This window comes from Girardinichthys multiradiatus, chromosome 11 (assembly GCF_021462225.1).
Source record: "Girardinichthys multiradiatus isolate DD_20200921_A chromosome 11, DD_fGirMul_XY1, whole genome shotgun sequence".
Classification (NCBI taxonomy): Eukaryota; Metazoa; Chordata; class Actinopteri; order Cyprinodontiformes; family Goodeidae; genus Girardinichthys; species Girardinichthys multiradiatus.
Genome location: NC_061804.1, coordinates 7,781,524 through 7,808,457, shown reverse-complemented (window position 1 = coordinate 7,808,457; position 26,934 = coordinate 7,781,524). Strand labels below are relative to the sequence as shown.

General features: G+C 39.9%; 1 protein-coding gene across 4 annotated transcripts in view; it reads right to left on the bottom strand.

Moving 5' to 3' along the window:
• Positions 1-4,492: 4,492 nt before the first annotated feature.
• Positions 4,493-26,934, bottom strand: part of clip2 (CAP-GLY domain containing linker protein 2) — a 60,910-nt gene continuing 38,468 nt past the window's right edge. For all 4 annotated transcript variants that reach the window (XM_047378745.1, XM_047378744.1, XM_047378746.1 and 1 more), the window contains 7 exons: positions 26,827-26,884; positions 22,600-22,683; positions 19,682-19,838; positions 13,229-13,388; positions 11,598-11,786; positions 9,871-9,930; positions 4,493-9,436 (listed from right to left, as the gene is read on the bottom strand). In XM_047378745.1, coding sequence (XP_047234701.1) covers positions 9,425-9,436; positions 9,871-9,930; positions 11,598-11,786; positions 13,229-13,388; positions 19,682-19,838; positions 22,600-22,683; positions 26,827-26,884 — 720 coding nt within the window. In that variant the 3' untranslated portion in view covers positions 4,493-9,424. The remainder of the gene's footprint in view (positions 9,437-9,870; positions 9,931-11,597; positions 11,787-13,228; positions 13,389-19,681; positions 19,839-22,599; positions 22,684-26,826; positions 26,885-26,934) is intronic.

The window sequence follows — 26,934 nt, the reverse complement described above, 5'->3', positions numbered from 1 at the left end:
ATGGTCCAAAAGAATGGTTCGGTAGCCCTTGGCAGTGACGTGCCCATCTAGCACAAGTATTGGGCCAAGGGAATGCCATGATATGGCAGCCCAAACCGTCACTGATCCACCCCCATGCTTCACTGTGGGCATGCAACAGTGTGGGTGGTACGCTTCTTTGGGGCTTCTCCACACCGTAACTCTCCTGGATGTGAGGAAAACAGTAAAGGTGGACTCATCAGAGAACAATACGTTTCACATTGTCCACAGCCAAAGATTTGCGCTCCTTGCACCATTGAAACCAACGTTTGGCATTGGCATGAGTGACCAAAGGTTTGGCTATAGCAGCCCAGCCATGTACAGGTCCTTCTCAAAATATTAGCATATTGTGATAAAGTTCATTATTTTCCATAATGTCATGATGAAAATTTAACATTCATATATTTTAGATTCATTGCACACTAACTGAAATATTTCAGGTCTTTTATTGTCTTAATACGGATGATTTTGGCATACAGCTCATGAAAACCCAAAATTCCTATCTCACAAAATTAGCATATTTCATCCGACCAATAAAAGAAAAATGTTTTTAATACAAAAAACATCAACCTTCAAATAATCATGTACAGTTATGCACTCAATACTTGGTCGGGAATCCTTTTGCAGAAATGACTGCTTCAATGCGGCGTGGCATGGAGGCAATCAGCCTGTGGCACTGCTGAGGTCTTATGGAGGCCCAGGATGCTTCGATAGCGGCCTTTAGCTCATCCAGAGTGTTGGGTCTTGAGTCTCTCAACGTTCTCTTCACAATATCCCACAGATTCTCTATGGGGTTCAGGTCAGGAGAGTTGGCAGGCCAATTGAGCACAGTGATACCATGGTCAGTAAACCATTTACCAGTGGTTTTGGCACTGTGAGCAGGTGCCAGGTCGTGCTGAAAAATGAAATCTTCATCTCCATAAAGCTTTTCAGCAGATGGAAGCACAAAGTGCTCCAAAATTTCCTGATAGCTAGCTGCATTGACCCTGCCCTTGATAAAACACAGTGGACCAACACCAGCAGCTGACACGGCACCTCAGACCATCACTGACTGTGGGTACTTGACACTGGACTTCTGGCATTTTAGCATTTCCTTCTCCCCAGTCTTCCTCCAGACTCTGGCACCTTGATTTCCGAATGACATGCAGAATTTGCTTTCATCCGAAAAAAGTACTTTGGACCAATGAGCAACAGTCCAGTGCTGCTTCTCTGTAGCCCAGGTCAGGCGCTTCTGCCGCTGTTTCTGGTTCAAAAGTGGCTTGACCTGGGGAATGCGGCACCTGTAGCCCATTTCCTGCACACGCCTGTGCACGGTGGCTCTGGATGTTTCTACTCCAGACTCAGTCCACTGCCTCCGCAGGTCCCCCAAGGTCTGGAATCGGCCCTTCTCCACAATCTTCCTCAGGGTCCGGTCACCTCTTCTCGTTGTGCAGTGTTTTCTGCCACACTTTTTCCTTCCCACAGACTTCCCACTGAGGTGCCTTGATACAGCACTCTGGGAACAGCCTATTCGTTCAGAAATTTATTTCTGTGTCTTACCCTCTTGCTTGAGGGTGTCAATAGTGGCCTTCTGGACAGCAGTCAGGTCAGGCAGTCTTACCCATGATTGGGGTTTTGAGTGATGAACCAGGCTGGGAGTTTTAAAGGCCTCAGGAATCTTTTGCAGGTGTTTAGAGTTAACTCGTTGATTCAGATGATTAGGTTCATAGCTCGTTTAGAGACCCTTTTAATGATATGCTAATTTTGTGAGATAGGAATTTTGGGTTTTCATGAGCTGTATGCCAAAATCATCCGTATTAAGACAATAAAAGACCTGAAATATTTCAGTTAGTGTGCAATGAATCTAAAATATATGAATGTTAAATTTTCATCATGACATTATGGAAAATAATGAACTTTATCACAATATGCTAATATTTTGAGAAGGACCTGTATATTGACCCTGTGGAGCTCCTGACGGACAGTTCTGGTGGAAACAGGAGAGTTGAGGTGCACATTTAATTCTGCCGTGATTTGGGCAGCCGTGGTTTTATGTTTTTTGGATACAATCCGGGTTAGCACCCGAACATCCCTTTCAGACAGCTTCCTCTTGCGTCCACAGTTAATCCTGTTGGATGTGGTTCATCCTTCTTGGTGGTATGCTGACATTACCCTGGATACCGTGGCTCTTGATACACCACAAAGACTTGCTGTCTTGGTCACAGATGCGCCAGCAAGACGTGCACCAACAATTTGTCCTCTTTTTAACTCTGGTATGTCACCCATAATGTTGTGTGCATTTCAATATTTTGAGCAAAACTGTGCTCTTACCCTGCTAATTGAACCTTCACACTCTGCTCTTACTGGTGCAATGTGCAATCAATGAAGACTGGCCACCAGGCTGGTCCAATTTAGCCATGAAACCTCCCACACTAAAATGACAGGTGTTTCAGTTTCATTGTCCAACCTCTGTAGGTCTTAGGCAAAAATGACAAGAGGGGAAATGGAGGACCTTTGTCTTTTGCTTTTGGCCCCTATCTGAATAAAAATGGCTCTGATTTTGTCCTAGATGTTCAAATTTGAAGCCAGATATGGTAAATTAGCAACATTTAAATTAATAATGGCCTACATTTTGGCAAAAAACAACAGCAGGCAAAGCAAACGTTCGCATATTAAAAACTGTATGTAAAAATTGAAATAACAAGGCTGATGAGGAATGCTGTGCTTATTTGATGGATTAAACCACAGTAGTACATTTTCCTATTTTCCTGTAGATCCATTAATTCATTCATCTTCTATACCGCTTATTCCATAGTGGGTCACGGGGGAGCTGATGATGATGATTTCCTTTATTTGTACAGGGACAGTGCACAGCAATACATTGACCTAAAAACAGGAAATATGCAAGGTGCCAGGTTATAACAAAAGATGCTAATTTCCACCTGTAGTCCCTTGACAGGTTGATATTAATCAAAATGTAACTGTTTTTTTTATTTTATGGAAATGTATGAGAGAAGAGAACCAGTGAACATAAACTAATACAATACAATCGTAACAGACCTCGACCCTCAGTTACACCAGTTATTAAAGACTTCCAGGGATTTATCATTTCTCTATCACACGCTTGCACTTATACAATAAACATACCTATTTGTTCATACACACATTGATAAAAGCCATTTCTTTGTCCAATGTGCAAACATTGAGAAACTTGTACATGTTATAATGTATTCCACTGACTCATGGCAACAACAGAGAAGGCAGATTTAGCAAAAGATGTCTTACATTTTGGAATGCTGCACTCTCCTCTAGAGGTCGCCCTTGTTACTCTAGTTGTTTTTTCTGAGCTCAGTGTGACGTACCTTCTTAGAGGAGGAGCAATAATACCATGAATAATTTTAAAAAGTAAGCAAATGTTTGCATGCATAAAAAGGTTATTAAAATTTAAAAAATTGTATTTTGAAAGAATATGAAAGTGGTGATACTGTCTACATTTCTTGTCATGAATTTTTATTGCACTTTTGAAGGTTGATTCAAGAGGCTTTAAGACTGTTTTGCATGCCTGCGACCAGCTAGTCACACAATACAGAATACGGGAAAAAATCATGGAATTTAAGTACATATGTGATGCTTCAATGGTAAGGGATCCTCGGATGAACCTAAAATTTGCCAGAGTAAATTTTAAAGAGTTGCACAATTTTTTTACACGATTTTTAAAAGTCAAGGTTTGGTCCAGAGTAACACCTAAATAAGTGAAACTGTTAACATTTATTATTTTTTCCTTATTTATATAAATGTCTGGATAATCTAAAGATTTATGTCTATTTGTAAAGTACGTTGCAACAGTCTTTTCTACATTTAAGGTGAGGCAACTTTTTAGCCAGGCAGAGCTGGTGCCTATCTCCAGCAGTCTACGGGCGAGAAGCGGGTTACACCCTGGACAGGTCGCCAATCCATCCTATAGATCCGTGATTTCTATATCTTTCCATAAACTTTACTGTGCATTTAAAGTTATGTTGACGCAAGCCATTTCTAAAAATAATTTAGAAACTCCACAGTCCTCCTGTCATGCAGTAGATAAGAGCTGCTATCTGCCAAGGCCAACAAATAAAAGAGATGCCAGGAGTCTTGAAACATAAAATAAACATCCACTGTCCGGGTTTTTATATTCAACCATCTGGAAAAAATTTAGTTCTTTGCCACATGTAGAAGTTACCGCCTCTTCTGACAAACAACACACATTTGTGATATTATTAATAGCCTCAGATTTGGAGAAATAATCTGCAGCACATGTATCGTTGAACAGAAAGTGTTTGCACATGGCTGAGAAACAGACAAACGGTTGTGGTTTCTGTGAATATTGTGTCAGTAGCTTAAAGTCAGGAAAAACTTGACGGAGCTGTGTAAGTAATAACCCAGAGTGCTGCTCTGTTGCCTCACAAGCAAGCACACAGAACTGACAGCAGGGTAAAATAAAACACCGCAGACTCTTGGCTACATTGTTAATATTTAATGACTCAATCTCCAAAACTGTTGCAGCAATAATCCAAAGGGTCCAACCCCACCACCCCAAGCTGAGAAGGCCATGTACAATAACATCCAATAAAAACTTTACATTGTATCTCCGCCTGCCTTACATGACGTGTTCAGGCTGAACTCCTTCTTGTCATGTCTCCTGCAACCTACAAAACAAAACTTCTGGTTCAGATGAGGCATGGGTAAATCAATATCTGGAAGACTTTACAGCACAAGCACTAAACAAAAGCCTTGTGTTGTTAATCAGAGAGTTGGTGAATTTCAAAATCCCACGTTTGTCTGTTTGGGTTTCAGCTCGTGTGACAGCCCTTCAGCACACTTTAAAAAGCGGGTCAATAAAGCACTGCAGGCATGATTCTTATACAGCAAAAAATGGGCTTATGTAGGCTGCCATTTCATACCAAACATCACGAATTAGGATTGGATGGGGTCTGTGTTGATGCAGAACCACAGTAAATGAAGTAACTTCACTAAAACAGGGTTTTGCAGAAGAACCAGTCGATATAATTGTCTTCTGAAGGTTTTTTAGCATAATCATCACCCATCTTCTGGCCAAGCAGGTTTGATTTTAAGGATATGGACTCAAAAATCACCCCTAGCAGCCACCTCATATCAATGCTGCAGATGTACAGAGCTGTAAAAATGTATTTACCCCCTCACAGATTTCTTCCGTTTTTGCATTTTTGTGACAAAAATGTTTCAGATCATCAAACAGATATTATTGACAAAGATAACATGAGTTTATATAAAAAGCAGTATCCACACGATGATAAGGGAAATAGCTATCTAAACCAACCTGGCCCTACAGGAAAAAGTAATTGCCTCCCAATAACTGATTGCAACTCTTAGCTGATACAACCGCCACACTATCAGTCCTTTCCATCGCAGTGTAGGAATTTTGCCCACTCCTCTTTGCTGAATTGTTTTAGTTTAGCCACACTAGAGAGTTTAAGGCTATGTCACATCATTTAAATTGGAGTTAAAGTTTAGACTTTGACTAGGCCGCTGAAAAACTTTCTTTTTTTGAGAGGTTTAGAAGTGGACTTGCTGGTGTGCTTTGGATTTGTATCCTGTGTGTTATGGTCAGACATTCTCGATCAGGATTTTCCTCCAGGGAGAAGAATTTATGGATCTATCAATTAAGGTAAGCTGTCCAGCTCCTGACGCAGCTAAGCAGTCCCAGATCATAAATCTACTTCCACCACAAGGTTTGACTTCCAGGCTGCTCTTTTTTTTCTGAAATGCTGCATAAGGAAGATATAAGCAGGTACACACCTTCAAAAATGCAACTTTTGTCTCAACAATTCACAGAACATTTCCCCAAAAGTCATTGAGATCATCGAGATTTTTTTTGTCCAATGTTAGGCAGGCTTTTGCGTTTTGTTTGGTCAGCAGTCTATTTCTCATTGCTGAATCATAAACTCTGACCTTAAATGAGGCAACTGAATGGTTCTGGGTTCTTTGTGACCTCCTGGAGGAGTTATAAATACACTCTTAGAGTAATTTTATTTGAGTGGTCACTCCTTGGATGGTTCCATGTTTCTCCATTGTTGGATAATGGCTCTCACTGTGGTTCACTGGAGTCCCCAAGATTTAGAAATAGCTTTGTAACCTTTTTTGAGACAGATGGATGGCTCTGATTTAGTTTCTCATTGGGTGTTGAAGCTGAGCATAATCTGTTGTTTTTTAAGATATTTTAACCTACTTCATGTTGTCAGACAGGTCCTTTTCAAGTTATTTCCTAAATCTGTAGGTGTGGCAGTATTCAGGAAGCTGGTAAAAACAAACTCAGGTTTCCAAAAACATGTAGTTAATTGGTTAATTACACTTAATTCAAGATTTAAACATTTTTTTCACTTTTGGCCAGGTTGGTTTATATAGCTTCCATCCATCCAGTGTCTACCTGATTTTCCTTGCAGAGCCACAGAGGTTGCTGGTGCCTATTTCCAGCAGCCATTGGACGAGAGGTATGGTACACCCTGGACAGGTTGCCAGTCCATAACAGGACAACACAGAGACACAACAGGAATTAAAGAGCTGCAAGTTAACCTAACAGTCATGGTTTTAGACTTTGGGAGGAGGCGTGGGGATTGTATGAACAGGGAGCACATGCCATCACCTCGAAGAAAGAGCCCAGGTCCGGATTTGAACCCATGAACTTCTATCCACAAATTATCAGTTCAAGACTGCAATTTGTATTTACTCAGGTTATCTGTGTCTGATATTAACATTTGTTTGATTATCTGAAACATTTAAATGTGAGAAAAAGACAAAATCAGAAGAAATCTTTAAGGGAGTAAATACTTTTTCACAATCTTAACTGTGAGAGAGAGTTTCAGTCAACTCGTAGTTTCTCTGACTATGTACAGCCACTGACAAAAAGAGTTAGATAGCCATAGGCAGTGGCAGAAATGGGGGAAATGAAATGAAACTGAATGACTATACTGCAATCATTACAATATCTGATCACATGGAAAACTGAGATGGCAACACAAGGTCACGGATGTGAGTAGGGTGTGGCGCTTTTTCAGACCTGAATTCAAGAAATAATTTGATACAAATCAGATTCATACAGTGATTGCTAACTCTCCTGCAGCAAGCGACCCAGAGCTGTTGAAGCTGAACCTTGAGATCCAGCAGATCCACAATGGGTCGGAGTTTATGCTGAGAGGATACCACCCATAATGTTGATGTCTCTCTTTACAACATTAGTAGATAGGTAGAACTTAGTGCTATGTATGCAAATACACAACCTACATTCACCTCTGAGGATATAATGACATTAGTGGTCATAAGTCGATCTCCTCTGAGGGTTGGTGAGTGATCTCTGCTCTGGTGTTAATGTCCAGCGGATGTCAGTTGTTGAGACACGGTGAGGTTTGACACGAGATGTTTAAATCACAAAGTTTTGTCAAACACAAGGATCCTCCCTACCTGTGTTCTGTCTCAAGTAACTGTCCATCCATTGTCTTCTGCTTTGCCGAGATCAGGCTGCAGGTGTAACAGGTCAAGGGGTGAAACCAGACCTCTCTTTCCTGGTGGTACACTCCATCTCATTGCTGGGCATCCCAAGGCATCTCCTCCCAGAGGGACATGCTGATAGAAAGCACTGCGGAAACGTCCCGGCCAGATGTTTCCCGAACCATCTCAACTGACTCCGGTGCATAGGAGCAGCGGCTCTACTCCAAGCTCCCCCAGCTGATTGAGCTCCTCACCCTATCTCAAAGGCTTAACGCAGCCATGCTTTGGAGGAAGCACATTTCAGCTGTTTGTATCCAGAATCAATTGACTAGCTCATTACCAGAGCTCTGCAGAACTTTAATACATGCAGGAGATGGAATTCAGTTAAGTGCTTTAGGTGTGTTGAAGCACGGATCCATCTAAAAGCTGAATGAAGGGGGAGTAGTTCTCGATGTCCAGAGATGTAGATCCCTGGTTTTACAGTACATCGCGGGTGGGTACATTGCTGCAGATGAGGCCCCAAACTGTCTTTCCATGTTCTGCTCCATCCTACCATCACTCATGAACAAAGTTACTTGAAGTCCTCCGCTCGAGGCAGAATATACAAACCCAACACGGAAAGAAGCAGTCCACTCTTTTTCTGGTTGAGAGAAATGGCATCAGACTCAGAGGAGCCGACTCATTCCGGCCAACTCATACTCAGCTGCAAACTGCACAAGTGCACGCTAAAGGACACGGCTTGATGATGTCAGGAGAATCACATCGTCTGCAAAAAGCAAAGATGAGACCCTGGGGCTTCCAAACCAGACACCCTTCTCTCCAGGAATAAAATTAAATTAGTGGCAACTAGACTTCCACAAAATGTGCAGGTATCCACATGCACCGTTTGGCTCCAAAACTGAGACACTGTGACCTCTCCAAAAAAAATGCAACCCCTATAAAAATCAGTTCAGTGCTCCTGCAACTGGTTCACTCATGATGCCAACACTTTGGTGCTGGCTCTGCACCCCCATCACTGGTCTGCATATGCGCCAAATCAGGTCCACATCAGGTCATTCCACTATGGTGTTTAACTAGTTTTGCCAGTGGGTTTATATCAGCAAATTGATAACATCAAGAGTACTGATGCTCTCCACAGCTGTCCTGTAGTTTCATAATAATGCACTGAAAGGATCAAAAAGGCATTTAATGCAATATAACTTCCTTCCTTTTATATTAAGACACATGGTTGCTCCTGGTAACTGTATTTATTTAAGTTAGAGTGACTTGTTGGGTATGTTCTGCACTTTTTTCTGAATGACTTCTAGGGGTATTATAAAATCTAACATTCATAAAATGCATACAACCTGACTACAGTCATGAAGGGATTAAAGAAAACATTTCTGTTGTTTGTGTGTGCGACAGCAGGAGATTGAACTTTACAGTTTGGTGAAAGGTAACAAGTCTGATACCAGTTCTCGTCAGAATAAAATAGAAATGTCAGACGTTGGGCTGTGCTTCAAGCAGTACAAAGGATTATTAGAAAGCAAAATGTCAAAGTAAAAGCAATAAATAAAACAATGAAAGCAACTGAGAGTCAGTCCATCAGGTCTTCATGTTTGTCCATCAAAACAGGGGGAGTTCCCACTAAGCTTCCTAACTAATGTAAAGCATCCAGAGCAGCCATACTCTGAGTTCTCAGCAGTTTGTTTTACTGATAATATCTCTTCATGTCCCATACTTTATAGTACTTTAGGCGACCTTTGTGATTGGCTATTAGGTACATTCTGCAACAACATACAATTCACTGTTTTGGTATTCATTGACTGTAAACTCATGTTTTCAGGCGTCCGACGCAGCATCAGGAGACGTTTCACTCGAGCTTTTTCTGAAGGTCTTTGCATTAGTCTGGGTTCACGTCACAGTCTCCAACTCGTCTCTGCTGCTTCCATCAGTGTTGTTCCTATAAAAGAAGATTAAAAGAGAGCAGATTTACCAACACTGTCCAGGGGTTTGCTCTCCTCAACAGAAAATTAACTCTTTTTTTTCCTTCTCTGAAATTTGTTTGTCTCCTTTCGGTCTTTCAGTCTCATTAAAATTATGCTTGAGTTTCGTTATTTGCTCGTCTTAGACAGGAGATGCTGTGATATCCAATTCAACAGCATTTGGCATCAACCAGAGAACAAAAATGTTAACATTTTCTGAGATGTAGATGTAGGATTGCATTGAGTAACAGGTAAAATATGTATAGGTTTGTCAATGAATCCTTTAGTGCATGTTTCCTGCCCTCTCCTGTTTTATTTTTCAACAGATCCATTCTCCAGCGTGGGAAGGATGTGGTTTTGTGTAAAACATTTTGAGTAAAAACATTTTAGTGGAAAAAACTTCAACAACAACCTCTTGAGTGCTGTTTGATTCCTGGTGATAAATTCCATTCGCTGAATTTGCACCGAGAACCTGAAAAAGACAGAAATGACAAATGTAGACTCATGCCTGGAGTTGAGCCCATTATAGTCAGAAGTTTTAAAGCATGTAAAATTTGCTAACTGTTAACTGTTTTGCTGGTAAATTAGAAGTACTGATCTCTGGTTGTCATCGGCTAGCAGTGCCAACAGCACTATCCAGACCTTTTTCACGTGTCGTTTCACGATGGTGGAACTACGCTACCAGAACCAGCTCTTCAGAGAGCATCTGCTGTCCTAGCATCTACCCTGTATCTCTTTCTGCACCTCCCTCCATGCCTGAACTCCACTTCGAAACCGTCACTTCCGACAGAGCCAGACTAGTGGTCTTCCTTCTAAGTAGCTTATTGTTAGCTGTAGTAACAGCTGCACTGTCATCTCCTCATTTGTGAGTCGCTTTGAACAAAAAAGTCTGCCAAATTCACTTAAACCTGAAAGAAACACCTAAAGGGAGACTGTACAGTACCAGGTGTGATTTCAGTTTAATGAGATAGAAAAATGTAATAAATATCTGTGACGTGGTTTTCAAATTCTTTTACAAATAAAAATCCAACAATGTGGCTTGCATATGTATTTACCCCCTTTGAGTAAAACCCCTTTTGCAGCAAACACAGCTGCAAGTCTTCTGGCGTATGTCTCTACCAGCTATGCAAAGGTAGAGACACATTTGCTCAGTCTAATCAGATGAGGAGCGTTTGTGAACATCAGTTTGACAGTCTATCCACAGATTTACAACTGGATCTAGGTCTGGACTTTGATTGGGCCATTTTAACACTTTTAAACACACTATGACCTTAACTATTCCATTGTGGTTCTGGCTGGGTGTTTAGGGTTGTTGTCCAGCTGACTGATCTCATGTTTTCTGGAACCTCAAAAAGGTTTTCTCGCAGCTTTGCCCTTTATTTAGCTCCTGTCCTCTTCCGTCAACTCTGAACAACTTCCTTGTCCCTGCTGGAGAAAAGCATTCCCCTAGCATGACGCTGCCACCACCTTGTTTTACTCTACAGATGCTGTGTTCAGGCTGATCTGCCATGTTAATTTTACTCCACACATAAACTTTTGCATATTGGCCAAACAGTTCGATCTTGTACAGGGCTTGTGGCAAGGTGTGTGAATACTTTGCAAAGCCCTGAATGTGTCCTTCTTTTGCAACTTTTACTGTTGGAAGTCATAATTTCCAGCTTACATTTACAAAAAAACTGTAAAATCAGTTCGAATGGGGATAACCTTTTAACCAGGTCTTGTAGCACGCCATGGGCTCCCCATTCAAATTGAACACCTGTGTTGAGTATGCGCTCATCATGGTGGTGGCGTATCAGGAACCTGGGTGGCGTGTGGGGGACAGGGTGACAGCATATCCATAAGAAAGGGTCCATGATCATTTGCATGGCTTGGTTATCTGAGAATCTGAGGTAGAAGCAGTCTCACTGCCAAGGCTATGACCTTCATGCACACACCATGCTGGCAGCCTTCTAGGTGAGGTATTGGAACAATTTTGGCAGCAACACTGCTACAGCATTTACATCATGGTCTGCTCTCACCATACACTTGAACACACACCTGCAATGTACAATCTGCTCTCCAGCTCTCAATACAGACCAAATGTCCTTAAAAAAACATGTGGGTGTCTGGCTAGTCACTCATCCTTTTAAATCACTTTACCTGGCTTTTGTCTGGATGTCTACGCATGGCCTGGACAAGCTTGTCGACTTGCTGGTTGTGCTCCAAGGCATTCCTCAGGGCGTCCTCGGTACAGAGCAGACGTTGGCGCAGGCGGCTCACCTCTGAGTCCAGAGCTGAAGGGTCCAGCATGGAGTACCGCCGGTGGTCGGGGGAGGAACGCTCCCGGCCCTGAAAAACAAACGCAGACACAGACAAGGGAGGAGGCTTATCGACAGAGTCTGCAGGAACAGAAGTCAAACTCCCTGTAAATAGCAAGGCTGGTTATAAATATGAGCAGGTTTGCAAACAAAAACTCAGATAAAACGCTTCAAAGATTACTGGGAGCCTAAATTATTGACAATTTCAATTTAATAGTTACAAATAAACTATTTTGTATATTTCAAAATGTCTTTTTCTATGCATTAAGCATTAAATATGACACATGGTAGGGGACACTGAATGAGGGAAACAAGTTATTACGAGTGTCGGTAATTATTTCCAACCTGGAGCTCAAAAGGTAAAAAAATAATAATAGAAACTGCATAATCAACATTAGACCAATCAATGGTGATGCTTTTAGGGAAAGATCATTCAAATAACTTCAAGGAAGAGGCAGCAATACAGCCACTGTCCCAAATCAATCACACATAAACGTCCTTTTGTTCCACTTTTTGAGTTTTCAGAACATGCTTGATGATAGACAGAAGAATAAAGGACCTGCTGAGTAAAAAAAACATGTGAGTGGTTTCTATGGTTTTCTCGCCACTTCTGTGGAGCAGGAAGGAGGTAAAGTTCATAGTAACGATCTTTCATCAAACCGACACACAATCAAAGTGTTTTTCTATCTTTGTAAAGACTAAGGAATCAACTGTTTATCCCTGTCTTCATATTGTCTTCTATGTCATTATATATTACACTAAATCTGGTCTGGAGGGTTTTTGTTAGGTATTATTTAGTCAACTCAGAGGTAAGAACGATACAGTCAGAGTTACTTGCAGCAAGGGTAGCCCACTTTGCAGTGAAACTACAACGTTTTTGACACCCTATCTCTTTATTTATATGCACAGTTCAACAGACAGTTCAGACAGGGTGTGTGTGTGTGAGAAAGAAAGGAGGCTGGTTCACACAGAGATAACAATGATCTCACACACACAGGGAGGAAGGCATAGTGCAGGTGCCTTGCAACACAAAGTTTTTACATGAGTGATAACAAGTTTTTGCACCCATCCAACAGTTTTCTTCTCCTCACTCTGAGCTGCAGACGTTTTGATAATATTGGGAAACCATTTCCTAAATCCACATTTAAAAACTTTGGTCTGAATTCTAAATAGTAAAGCTATTCATATTTCAGGTATAAATTACAACACAACGAATGAAGTAAAGTGTGGTAAGTAAATAAATGAGTGTTAAACGTGTGAATGAAAAGACCAGGAAGTGCTTTTATTTTGATATTTCAGGTAGAAGTGTCCTTGCAATGTTAAAGCTAGCTTAGCAGGAAGAGAATGTTGAAGGTAAGTTAGGTCCAAAGAGCCACTAGTGGGTCTGGCGCGCAGGTTGCAGACCCCTGGTTTAGGAAAAAATGTTGATAAGCCAGTGTGATGTTAAATCACAAAGTTATTATTTGTTCTCACCAGCAGCAGCAGTTTTTCTCTCAGTGTTTGTATGTCGTCCTGCAGCTTCTGCTCCTTGACCTTCCATTCAGCCTTGTGCACCTCTCGGCTCAGGTCTTTCTCCATATCCCGAGAGTGGCGGTGTGAGTCCAAGAGTAACACCCTCAGTTCATTCAGACTCCTGCAGAAAAAAGAAAATCAACAGAAAAAACATTAGATTTAGTTTTTAGTTGGTTTTTTTTTTTTTTTTACAATATAGTAATTTTATTAGAAAACTTATTATAAATTAGAATTAAAGCAACTTTTAATTTCGAGGGCAACATGACTTTTTAGATTCAGGCAACACATCCAGATATTTCTGAAATCTAAGACTACTTTAAAATGAATGCAAGCTGGATAACATTGCTAATCTCAGGGGAAGAGGGATTTCCTGCTAACTAGATAATTTAATTGGAAGGAAACTTTCCAGAATATAAAGATATTCTACATGTGTTCTGTTTAATTTAGTTTTTGTTGTTTTTTTAAATAAAGAAAAACCCCTTATATTCACTGATGATGTCTGTGTCCCCTTCTTTTTTTGTTTGCTATGAGACTACTGATGTACTGAACTTCATTAAAATGGATGCTTATAGTGTATATTTTGTGTTTTGTAATAGAATATGCCAAAATGTTTTAGCTTTGGATCAAACATATATTATTTTCCCCCTATATAATGTCATAATTATTAAATTAGAATATGTGTTTCAATTATGCTCGTTTGTCAGATTAAAATGGAATGGTTGAGGTCATAGCATATTGGAAAATAACAACCTTTAAGCATGTATTAAAAATATATTTCATTAATCCCAAATTTCTGTATTAAAGAAGTTTTTTATTGGTCTGATGTAAAATTCTAATCTTTTTTTTCGACCGGAAGACAGGGTAAAGGAGACCCTCTTGTCCAGACGGGACTCAATGGATTCTTGGCAGTAATGGAAGATTGTATCCCTGACTACGATGTTGGTCGAGGACGTAGAAGATGTGTACATATTTGGACTTTTGATAACAGGATTTCTGCTTTTTGGAGTTGGCGGTTACCTGGCTTATCGAGTGATTCTCAAAACATGGGCGGCTGTTCAAAGCTTTCCAAAACTTCCTGCGATGTTAGATGGAGTCTGTAGAGCGATCAACACTCAGACTGAAATGTTAAGAGAGCAGAATCGCAAGCTGGACACGATTCTTGAACAGAATCGCAACCTGGCAGCGGTTGGACTCAGAGGTTAAAGGATATAATCTTGGAGATGTTGTATGCTCGAGATCTGTGGAAAGTACCAGAAATTTGGCTATTTGGATTCGCAATTGAGTAAAACTCTTAAGGTGGTTGGAAATTCACAACTGCCTGAACAACAGCGTTTATTGTTTCTCTAAATCTGGCGCCCCAATGTGGCCTTGGCAACTTCTGGTAACTGGCTATCGACAAAATATCTCCTGGATGTTATATAAACACGACGCTCTTCCCCAGCACTCCCCTACCAGCTGTGTGCTGATAGGATTATGCAGCCGATTGATAAAACTTCTACCTCTCTTCTCAAAGACAATAGCGTTTCTATCAGTGTTGACAGTCTAATTCTTGCAAACACTCAGACTTACATTCGCACCCTCAAGATTCCACCATACCCTTGCTAAATCTTTACTTATGTGTGTGTTGCTTACCCCTGCTGAGGTTTTATGTACTATTTCACAACTCTATTCTGCTAATAGTCTGAAATATGATTTTTTTTTTCCTCCTATCTTGCTTTACCTAAATGTGTGATTTCATTACTTTTCATAGATTTTCAGATTTCTCAGAAGGATTACCAGCAAAAACCAAATATTATTAGTAATTTGAATATTTGACTACAGCTGTTTTTACACCAATGACCAGAGCTTTTTAGATTTCTTAGAAGGATTCATAGATTTTTCGATTTCTTAGAAGGATTGTATTACAACAATTTCATACCAGTGAAAGCCAAACATTATTAGTATTTAAAAAGTTTGGACCTACCAGTGACCCATCTTCTCTACTTAGAATTCAATGAGTGCCCATGACTGGTACTATTTGAATGATGGGACCACAGCTGCCTCATACCAGCGACCTCAAGGATTAATAATATAATTTTTCTTCTAGCACCGGATTAATTCCTTACCACAGAGGACTTAATGCGCTAATTACCTCTATTAGAAAGATTGGATCAGAACCAGCTCTTACCAGTAAACTCCCAAGGATTATTAATGTCATTTGATTTGTTTTTATGTGTTTGATTGTCTGTATCATTGTAATGTTTTTCCTCATGTACAGCGCTTTGAGGGCCTTGTGGCTGAAAAGCGCTATATAAATAAACTTGACTTGACTAAATATTGTGTTTTTATTAGCCGGAAGCAAATAACTAACAGAAACAAAGGCTTGAAAACAACAACAAACAGCAAATATACATATATACAGGTCCTTCTCAAAATATTAGCATATTGTGATAAAGTTCATTATTTTCCATAATGTCATGATGAAAATTTAACATTCATATATTTTAGATTCATTGCACACTAACTGAAATATTTCAGGTCTTTTATTGTCTTAATACGGATGATTTTGGCATACAGCTCATGAAAACCCAAAATTTCTATCTCACAAAATTAGCATATTTCATCCGAACAATAAAAGAAAAGTGTTTTTAATACAAAAACGTCAACCTTCAAATAATCATGTACAGTTATGCACTCAATACTTGGTCGGGAATCCTTTGGCAGAAATGACTGCTTCAATGCGGCGTGGCATGGAGGCAATCAGCCTGTGGCACTGCTGAGGTCTTATGGAGGCCCAGGATGCTTCGATAGCGGCCATTAGCTCATTCAGAGTGTTGGGTCTTGAGTCTCTCAACGTTCTCTTCACAATATCCCACAGATTCTCTATGGGGTTCAGGTCAGGAGAGTTGGCAGGCCAATTGAGCACAGTGATACCATGGTCAGTAAACCATTTACCAGTGGTTTTGACACTGTGAGCAGGTGCCAGGTCGTGCTGAAAAATGAAATCTTCATCTCCATAACGCTTTTCAGCAGATGGAAGCATGAAGTGCTCCAAAATCTCCTGATAGCTAGCTGCATTGACCCTGCCCTTGATAAAACACAGTGGACCAACACCAGCAGCTGACACGGCAACCCAGACCATCACTGACTGTGGGTACTTGACACTGGACTTCTGGCATTTTGGCATTTCCTTCTCCCCAGTCTTCCTCCAGACTCTGGCACCTTGATTTCCGAATGACATGCAGAATTTGCTTTCATTTGAAAAAAGTACTTTGGACCACTGAGCAACAGTCCAGTGCTGCTTCTCTGTAGCCCAGGTCAGGCGCTTCTGCCGCTGTTTCTGGTTCAAAAGTGGCTTGACCTGGGGAATGCCTGTAGCCCATTTCCTGCACACGCCTGTGCACGGTGGCTCTGGATGTTTCTACTCCAGACTCAGTCCCAAGGTCTGGAATCGGTCCTTCTCCACAATCTTCCTCAGGGTCCGGTCACCTCTTCTCGTTGTGCAGCGTTTTCTGCCACACTTTTTCCTTCCCACAGACTTCCCACTGAGGTGCCTTGATACAGCACTCTGGGAACAGCCTATTCATTCAGAAATTTCTTTCTGTGTCTTACCCTCTTGCTTGAGGGTGTCAATAGTGGCCTTCTGGACAGCTGTCAGGTCGGCAGTCTTACCCATGATTGGGGTTTTGAGTGATGAACCAGGCTGGGAGTTTTAAAGGCCTCAGGAATCTTTTGCAGGTGTTTAGAGTTAACTCGTTGATTCAGATGATTAGGTTCATAGCTCGTTTAGAGACCCTTTTAATGATATGCTAATTTTGTGAGATAGGAATTTTGGGTTTTCATGAGCTGTATGCCAAAATCATCCGTATTAAGACAATAAAAGACCTGAAATATTTCAGTTAGTGTGCAATTAATCTAAAATATATGAATATTAAATTTCCATCATGACATTATGGAAAATAATGAACTTTATCACAATATGCTAATATTTTGAGAAGGACCTGTATATATATACAGTACTGTGCAAAAGTTTTAGGCAGGTGTGAAAAAATGCTGTAAACAAAGAATGCTTTCAGAAATATAAATGCCAAAGTCATTAAGAACTACCTTCAGCGTAAAGAAGAACAAAACTTACGGGAATGATGGTATGGCCCCCAAAGAGCCCTGATCTCAACATCATGGGATTATATGAAGAGACAGAAGGAGGAATCCAACATCCACAGAAGATCTGTGGTTAGTTCTCCAAGATGTTTAGAACAACCTACAAGCCGAGTTCCTTCAAAAACTGTGTGCAAGTGTACCTAGAAGAATTGATGCTGTTTTGAAGGCAAAGGCTGGCCACACCAAATATTGATTTGATTTAGATTTCTCTTTTTTTCATTCACCACATTTTGTTCATTGATGAAAATAAATGATTAACACTTCCCTTTTTGAAAGCATTCTTTGTTTCCAGCATTTTTTCACACCTGCCTAAGTTGTTTGCACAGTACTGTATATATATATATATATATATATATATATATATATGTGTGTGTGTGTGTGTGTGTCCTGTTCCCCAGCTCTGAGACTTACACCACTATACGCCCTGTTTGTACCAATGTCTGTGCGTAAGTGGCCTGAGAGTGACTGGTATGAGACCAGCGTGGCCAGTTCAGTTTTGTTTAGTTTATGTGATGACCAGTCTATGCAGGTTTGTGCCAGGTTCACTGAATGAATACACTGCCATTGTTGCCACAAACCCCTAGGGACTCGGAGTCGTGAAGATAATAAACCACCAAGATCGCTATTAGAAATGTTGTGCATGCTCAAAAACAGCCGGGGAACTCTCATGTGCCGTCACTCAAAGGAGGACCCACCTAACCACAGAGAACCCTGCAAAATACTGTTCAATCTGTTGTGTGTTCTTAAACTGGTTTGAAGCGGCCATCTGGGAACAATTTGATAAAAGAAAACAAACAAAAACACCTGTAAGTTCTTGCAGTCGCTTTAAAGATAATTACCGTATTTTCCGCACTATAAGGCGCACTTAAAAACCTTTAGTTTTTTCAAAAAATGACAGTGCGCCTTGTAATCCGGAGCGCCTTATATATGGATCAATTGGTTAATTGGTTGATCCATACTGGTTGTACACGGCGCTCTGTCAAAATGTTTCAGTACGACTGGTAAACTATAAAGCCGCACCGCTTGCAGCATTACGGCTACCGTAGTCAGGGGCGTCGCCGAAGTAATAGCGGTAAACACCTGTACTGTGCTTACTCCTAGTCCAACACCACTTGTGTGTGTACAACGTTTGAATGTACTGTTGCAGGAATTGCCTGAACTATATGTGATTAGAAGCTCAGTGTGTGGGGTGTATGTTTCGTGTGTGTGTATGGAAGATGTTGACATTACTCCTCCGGACAGAGGTGGCGCTGTGTGCTGCCGTAGCTGAGAATCAAGAGTGAAGGAGTGACGTCGGTATTATTGTGTGTGTGGGGTGGGTAGAGACGGCGACCGGAGCAGCGGTGTATGAGTCTGTAAGCCCTGTGTTTTTACGTGCTGCAAAGTCATTAAAAAGAACCCCAAATCTCGTCAACAACTCGGTGTTTTGATGCTGTTTCTTCATGCTCAACTCAGCAACGTATGAGTGAGGGAGTTAACCCCGAGGAAACTAGTAACTTCAGCCCTGGAGAAAGCGTCTCCCCTGTGTCATCAGACTACGGTCAGGGGACAGAAACAGAAAAGGTTAACAGTACTAACGTTTGATTTAGTGCACCAAACTGTTTCTTTTACGTGTTTACTGAATCAGGGAAAAGTTCCCTTTCACGTTTTAACTAACGTTTGATTTCAACTTCAACTTCATAGACTCCAATGCATTCCTAACGTGCGGTTGGCTCTATTCAATAGAATTCTATGTAGAGGAGACCTTACCATGAGAGTGAATGGAGTTATCAGAACGCTGGTTTGTAGCGTATTAATAAAGTTTGACTGACTGACTTATTTGACTGTTTTGTTGACATTCTCTTTAGCACAGCTCCATCTAGTGGATGCATAACGCAACCCCAGTCAAACATTTGACTGCAGTAGCTTCTATTCTATGCGCCTTATAATCCGGTGCGCCCTTTATATGAAAAAAGTTCTAAAATAGGTCATTCATTGAAGGTGCGCCTTATAGTGCGGAAAATACGGTACTTCCCAGCACTCTTTTAAAAGCATTTAGTGTGTTTTATGATCTACAGAGTGAATTTCCTTTATGAGAAAATTTAGCTTTCAATCAGAAGACCTGGCCCAGGGTTTGGTTGTGGCTTACAATAAATACAATAAAATCAATAAAGTATCTGTTGCAAGAAGATAAAAGTAATTTTCTCCTCATGCCTGTTTGCTCGGGGATATCATTTTTCTGTCTAGTTATCCAGAGGGTCCTGGAGCAGATTGTAAAATCAATGGAGCAGTTACCTTTCTTTCTTCAGCAGGTCCTGGCTGATGCTGACCAGCTGCCCCGATGCATCATGAGATTTCTTGGTCATGGCCTCCAGCTCGGCCTCCACACGCATCTTCTCCTTGGCTAAGGCTTCGGCTTTCTTTTCCCCAGAGTGAACTTTACTTTCCAGAGCTAATGCAGAAGGAGAATGATGTGCACAGAATGATTTACAGAAAAAAACTCGTAGCTCAATCAGGAATCGTGTGTTCAATATTTCAGAAGAGATACAATAACTGGTTTAGAAATTCGCATAAAACTGCAAAAGAAACTCACCAATCAAACATGAAACTTTGCTGCAAGTAATGAAAAAACTGAACTTTCAATGTAGCTCCACTCCTCAGTCATACGTTACGGTAGAAACAACATTTAATCTTCAAGCAGCTCACAGAAAGTTGGGCTTCCCTTTACTAAGTTGGTATGTTAAACACCTTTTATGATTTTTACACAACCACAGTTTGAGTTTCTTTACTGTTTCGAACAGAATTTCTACTTAAATGTGCTAATGTCACTCGAGATTCGGACATTGAAAATATTTAGAAAAACCACAAAATAATTTTCATGGTCATAGTTTTATCTCCACATGGAGAGTTTACACATCAAAACATAGTTTTTTCAGTCTCCAAGTGTGTTTCCCAGTCATGTAGGATGAGCCAGAACCTGTCACTACAAACTACATGAGAACATTCTGCTTATGGGTCAGATGAGTCCAGGGTGGGAGAACCAAATGTAAATTGTGCAACAATCTAGTAATTACAGTCACATTCTCAGAGTTTTATTTTTGCCAGGAAGATAAAATGTAGACCCACCAAATTTTAAAGTTTCAAAAATAATATTATCATTATTATATTTATCCGTTCACCTTTTTTCTCCTGCTGACTAAAATTCTTTCCAGAATATTCTGCTGCCATATGGTTGAATAAAACCCTTAAGAACAATTAACTAAATGTGCTTTCTAAACCAATCAGAACTTCAATCAAAAGCTATTTTTTTTGCTTCAGACATTTAACCATAAGATTTCCTCCTGTTTGTTCCAAAAAGATTATTTGAAGTCATTTTTGACTCAAACCTTAACTTACACTCCAAAAAAAAAAACATGAAAACAATAAAAACATTTTATGCTTTAAAAGACAGCCCTTTAAATCTTTTTTTTTTAATGATTTATGATCCATTCTTCAGAGGTGTCAGTTTGATTATCTGAGCTACATTAAGCTCATCTTAAGTCTGTTTGATGTCACAGAGCTTTTCAAAAGATGACGATGATGATGATGATCAAAGAAAGAAACTGAAGAGGAGCAAAGAACCGCACGGTGAACTCGTCTGCTGGTGGATAGAAACACGTCTACAAAAATTCAATATTTTGTCACTTGTTTTCAGAAAGCAAAACTCAAATTATAAACATTTTTTACACATAGTTTGAAATATTTCGGGCCTTTATTTCTTGTAGTTTTGATCATTATGGCTTACAGATGATCAAAACCCAAAAGTTCAGTGTCCAAGAAAATTTCAATTTTCAATATTTGAAACTTCTGTTGTCTCACCCTAATCAACTACTTAACTCAAAACACCTGCAAAGATGTCCTGAGCCTCTAAATGGTCTGTCAGTCTGGGTGTGTAGGCTACATATTCATGGGGAAGACTGCTAACTGGACAGATGTCCAGAATAGTCAATGACACCCGCCACAAGGAGGGCAGGCTAGAAAAGGTAATTGCTAAAGAAGCTGGTTGTTTACAGACTGCTGTATCCAAGCATATTCATAGAAAGGTTAGTGGATGGAAGAAGTGAGGTAAGAAAAGATGCACCAGCAACAGGGGTAACTGCAGCATTGAGAGGAATGTCAAGCAAAATCCATTCAAGAATTTGAGGGAGCTTCTAAAGGAGTGGACTGAAGCTGGACTCAGGGCATCCAGAACCACTAAGCACAGATGAATCCAACACATGGACTACAAGCCTCTTACCTGGGCTAAGGAGAAAAAGAACTGAACTGTTGCTCAGATGAAAGTAAAGTTTGCATTTAATGCTGCTGGTTCTGGTCCACTGGGTTTTCTGAAGTCCACATTCAACGCAGCCATCTACTAGGATATTTTAGAGCACTTTCCGCCTCCTCCTGCTGACAAGCTTTATGGAGATGATAATTTCATTTTCCAGCAGGTACCGGCCCACACTGCCAAAGGTACCAAAAGCTGGTCCAATGACCATGGTGTTACTGTGCTTGACTGGCCAGCAAACTGGCTTGACCAGAACCCCATAGAGAATCTATAGAGTATGGTCAAGAGGAAGATGAGAGACACCAGAACCAACAATGCAGATGACCTGAAGGTCGATATCAAAGCAACCTGGGCTTCCTGAACAACCTCAGCAGAACCACATGCTGATCGTCTCCATACAACGCCGGATTGATGCAATAATTCATGCAAAAGGAGCCCCAACCAAGTATTGAGTGCACAGAAATGAACATACTTTTCAGAAGCCTCACATTTCTATTATTAATATCTTTTTTATTTTGTAATATTCTCATTTTGTGACACTAAATTTTGGGTTTCCATTATCTGTAAGCCATGATCAACAAAATTACCAGAAATAAAGGCTTGAAATATTTCACTATATGTGTAATAAATCTATACATGAGTTTCTCTTTCTGAAATGAGTGGCAAAAAATGTATTGAACTTTGTCTTGATATTCTAATTATCTGAGTTGTATTTTTACATGAGCAACCTTGAATATGATGACAATATCTAAACAAGATAAAAAAGAAATTAGATTTATTGAGAAATATACTGTAAATTGAATAGTGAAAAATAGTTAAACAAGCATTGGTGTACAATGTATTTATAAATAGGTTTTTACAGAAACCTGCAGGAATGAAGACCATTAGAGTACTCATGATAATTTACCTCCAATCTGTGACTTTAGAGCTTTGATCTGGGAAGTGAGAGTGGAAACTTCTTTTTCCCTTTTCATCGACTTCTCCATTGATTCTGCAGAGGAAACAAAACGACAACTTTGTCCCAAAAGTGCAGTTTGTAACCAAACCACAATAGAGAAAAGACATAAACTGCTCCTTTCGACTAGTTAGAGATCCATTGTTCTGCTTCAAGGACAGGATGGGCTTTCAAACCTTCAGATCAACTGCTCCTCTACGTCACTTTTCTTCAACTACCCAAAACTGAGATATTGAAATTATTATTTCTGCTTTTTTCTCTTATTTTGTTCTGTGGCCATGTTGCAGGAACTTCGTATCTTTATTTTTATTCCCTTGAAACTCATCAGAGTCGAGAAATATTGATTTAGAGGTCTCGGTCTTTGGGTTTTGTTACACTTTGAAAAGACAGTAACTGGTGTACTGTAAGTCTTTGCTGCAAGTCTTCCTTTACAGGGATTTTAAACTAAAATTGAAACAGAGGAACCCCTAGTGTTCTCCTGGATCTAAGAGATGAACTAATATATTATGAAAATAAATTAACATTTAAATACTCATAGAAATTAATTACATCCAACTTTTAATAATTTTTTGCATTTGCATACATTCAGATACAAATATAAACAATAATCTACTGGGATTATTCTGACTCAACATTTCGTTTGACCACTCCTATTGGCTCACGTGGTCAAGTTCATTTAAATTATTTTTTCTTGGCATGGATCAAGCTTTCAAGCATGAAACGCAGAAAAACTGAACCGATGCAGAGACTGGTACCATGGTGTCTCCAATTAGTCCACAAATAAGTGTCTGTGAGTGCGTTTGGGTGAATGTGACTCTAGTGTAAAGCGCTTTGAGTGGTCAGTCCATTTACCACTTTAACATTTGCAAATGTTCAACAGAAGAAGCTTAATGTTATTCTGCTTTATCTGTTCAGAAAACCAGTTTTTATGCGTGTTTGGGATCGCTGTCTTGTTGGAAGACCTTGTTCTGTTCAAGTTTCACCCATCTAGCTGCTGATTCGAGACGAACTGAAAGAGTCCAATGCACCAGTTTCACTGGTAGCAAAACAGACCCACAGTATGACGCAACTACCACCATGGTTGACAGTTGGTTCAGGGTTCCTAGTATTGACAGCTTCTCTAGATGGTACTGGGTTTGTAGGTAAGTAAGAAAGTAAACTTTATTTATATTTAAAAACAGCAATTATCAAACCTCTATTGAAAAAGAGCAACTTGGACAAGCTGCTACTACAGAACTACTGGCCTATATCAAACCTCCCCTTCATCAGTAAGATTATTGAAAAAGCTGTTTTTCAACAGTTAAACAACTTCTTAACAACGACCAACTGCTTCGATGTCTTCCAGTCAGGCTTCCTGCTCACCACAGTACAGAGACTGCTCTTGTCAAGGTGTTCAGTGACATCCGTATAAATGCAGACTGTGGAAGAACCACCGTGCTGGTATTATTGGACCTTAGTGCAGCATTCGACACTGTTGATCACTCCATTTTATTAGAGCGCCTGGAAAACTGGGTCGGCCTTTCTGGTACAGCACTCAACTGGTTTAAATCCTACTTTAAGGACAGGGACTTTTTTGTGTCAGTAGGTAACTTTACATCAGAGAGCACAAAAATCACATGTGGCGTTCCCCAAGGGTCCATCTTAGGGCCCCTCCTATTCAATATCTACATGCTCCCCCTAACTCAGATTTTAATAAACAACAACGTAAGTTATCATAACTATGCAGACGACACACAGCTATACGTTACGATGTCACCAGGTGACCATGAACCCATTCAAGCGCTGGGTAAATGCTTAGAAGAAATCAATGCCTGGATGTGCCAGAATTTTCTTCAGCTGAATCAAAACAAAACTGAAGTAATAATCTTTGGACCAAAGGAAGAGCGTTTAAAAGTTAGCACACAGCCTCAGTTAATAGAGCTAGAAACCACCAGTCAGGCTCGAAAACCTGGGTGTAGTGATGGACTCAGACCTGAACCTTCAGAGACACATAAAGGTAGTAACTAGGTCAGCTTTCTATCACCTAAAGAACATCTCCAGGATTAAAGGACTAATGTCTCAGCAGGACCTTGAAAAACTAATTCATGCGTTCATCTTTAGTAGAATTGATTACTGCAACGGTGTCTTCACAGGTCTGCCTAAAAAGTCGATCAGACAGCGGCAGTTGATCCAGAACGCTGCTGCCCGCGTCCTCACTAGAACTAAGAAAGTGGAGCACATCACCCCGGTTCTAAAGTCCTTACACTGGCTCCCTGTAGCTCAGAGAATAGAGTTTAAAATACTTCTGTTAGTCTATAAATCACTGAATGGCTTAGCACCAAAATACATTACAGACTTGTTGTCAGTGTATCTACCACCCAGACCTCTCAGGTCTTCTGGCTCAAATCTACTCTGCAGAACCAGAACCAGAACCAAACATGGAGAAGCAGCTTTTAGTTCTTATGCTCCACTAATCTGGAATAAACTGCCAGAAAACTGTAAAAGTGCCGAAACCCTAAGTTGCTTTAAATCAAGATTAAAAACTTATTTGTTTAGAGTGGCCTTTGACTGGGCCATTTAGGCATGATTAGTTGTGTTTTCAGTCCAAATTTCCTTTCATTTTCTTGTCCATCATTCTATTCTCTTTATTTTATTTTACTTTTTTAAATTACCTCTGTTTGATTTTATCATTTGATTTGTTTTTCTGTGTCTGTATCTGTGTTTATTTGCTTTGTGATTGTATTGTAATTGTATGTACAGCGCTTTGAGTGTCTCATTGCTGAAAAGCGCTATATAAATAAACTTACCTTACCTTATATAACATCTTTCATGGATAAAAATCACAAAGTGCTTTACAGAGTGCAAATAACATAAATCCAAATATAGCCTTAATATAACACAAAGACAGCAAGAACAGCTTAAACTAAAAGCTTGTCTAAATAAAAGTGTCCTAAACTGCTTTTTAAAGGAGTCCTGTCATGAAGAGACAGAGGCAAGGCATTCCTCGGCCTGCAGGCGTCCGTGTAGACATCTTAAAAGCGATTTTAGAGCAGTTTGGTCTGTCTTTGTAGGAGCCAGGAGACCATTTTTATTTCATCTAAGGGTTAAAGTTCAGGTCTTCTGGACCTTGGGAATGAGGTGACATCTGGACATTTTGTGCTTATGCACATTTGTTTAAAGCGGTGAATTTCAAGTAGTTTAGAAAACTGTTCCAAGTGACTTTTCCAACTTGTGTAAATCTACAGTTCTACTTAGATCTTCACAGAGGCTCTTGGACTTTCCATGTTTTTTGATCAGTGGGCAAGCCAACAAAATCTATCAAACAAATCCTTTTTACCTTCAGGTGGCGCTACAGAGCGCCGTCTGCTAAAACCAGCTGCTTCAGAGACAGTTTCTTCCCCCAGACTGTTTCTCTGATGAACACTTGACAGTCAGAGTCTCAGAACAACAGCATGAATACTTGGACAGATTTCACATTATACTCTATTGAAAAGTCACTTGTGTGTGTATGTACATTTAAAAAGATATTTTCTACTTCCATACCGGTCAAACACAATTCCTGACATTTACATTGTATGTAGATTCTCAATGAAGGCATCAAAACAGTGAATGAACACATATGCAATTATGTAGCAAATCAAAAATTGTAAAATAACTTTAAAAAATAATTTTAAATATTTTAATATGTTATTTTAATCCTTAAAGTAGCCGCCCTATGCTGTGATGACTGAAATATTAACCTTTGGCCGTCTCTCAATGAACCTCTGGGAAGTTCTTTCAAGACTCTTTGGAAAACCATTTCAGGTGACCACCTCATGAAGCTCAGGGAGAAAACGCCAGGAGAGCAAAGCAGTCATCAGAGCAAAGGGTGGCTAATTTGATAAATCTAAAATATAAAAACGAGTTATTTCACACCTTTTTTTATTGCATAATTCCATGTGTGTTCATTCACAGATTTGTTGTCTCTGGTGAGAATCTACAATTTAAATTGTCATGAAAATAAAACGACCAATTAAGATAAACTACCAGAGGAACTAAATCCCAGTTGCTCACAGAGGTTAATAGGCCTTGGTGTTTCCAAGTTAAAACACCAAATTCTTGTTTTTTTAAATCTTTGCAGTGATGAAGAAGTAGGAAACAAAAAAAGGAGATACATCAGAGGTCTGAGATGATATGATACAAATAAATGGATATAAATACCTTCAATATTCTGCTTCAGCTTCATCTTCTCATCTGAAATTTCATTATCTTCTATCATCTGAAGCAGAGCAAAGAGATCTTACAGTAACAACAGTCGACGTGAAGATA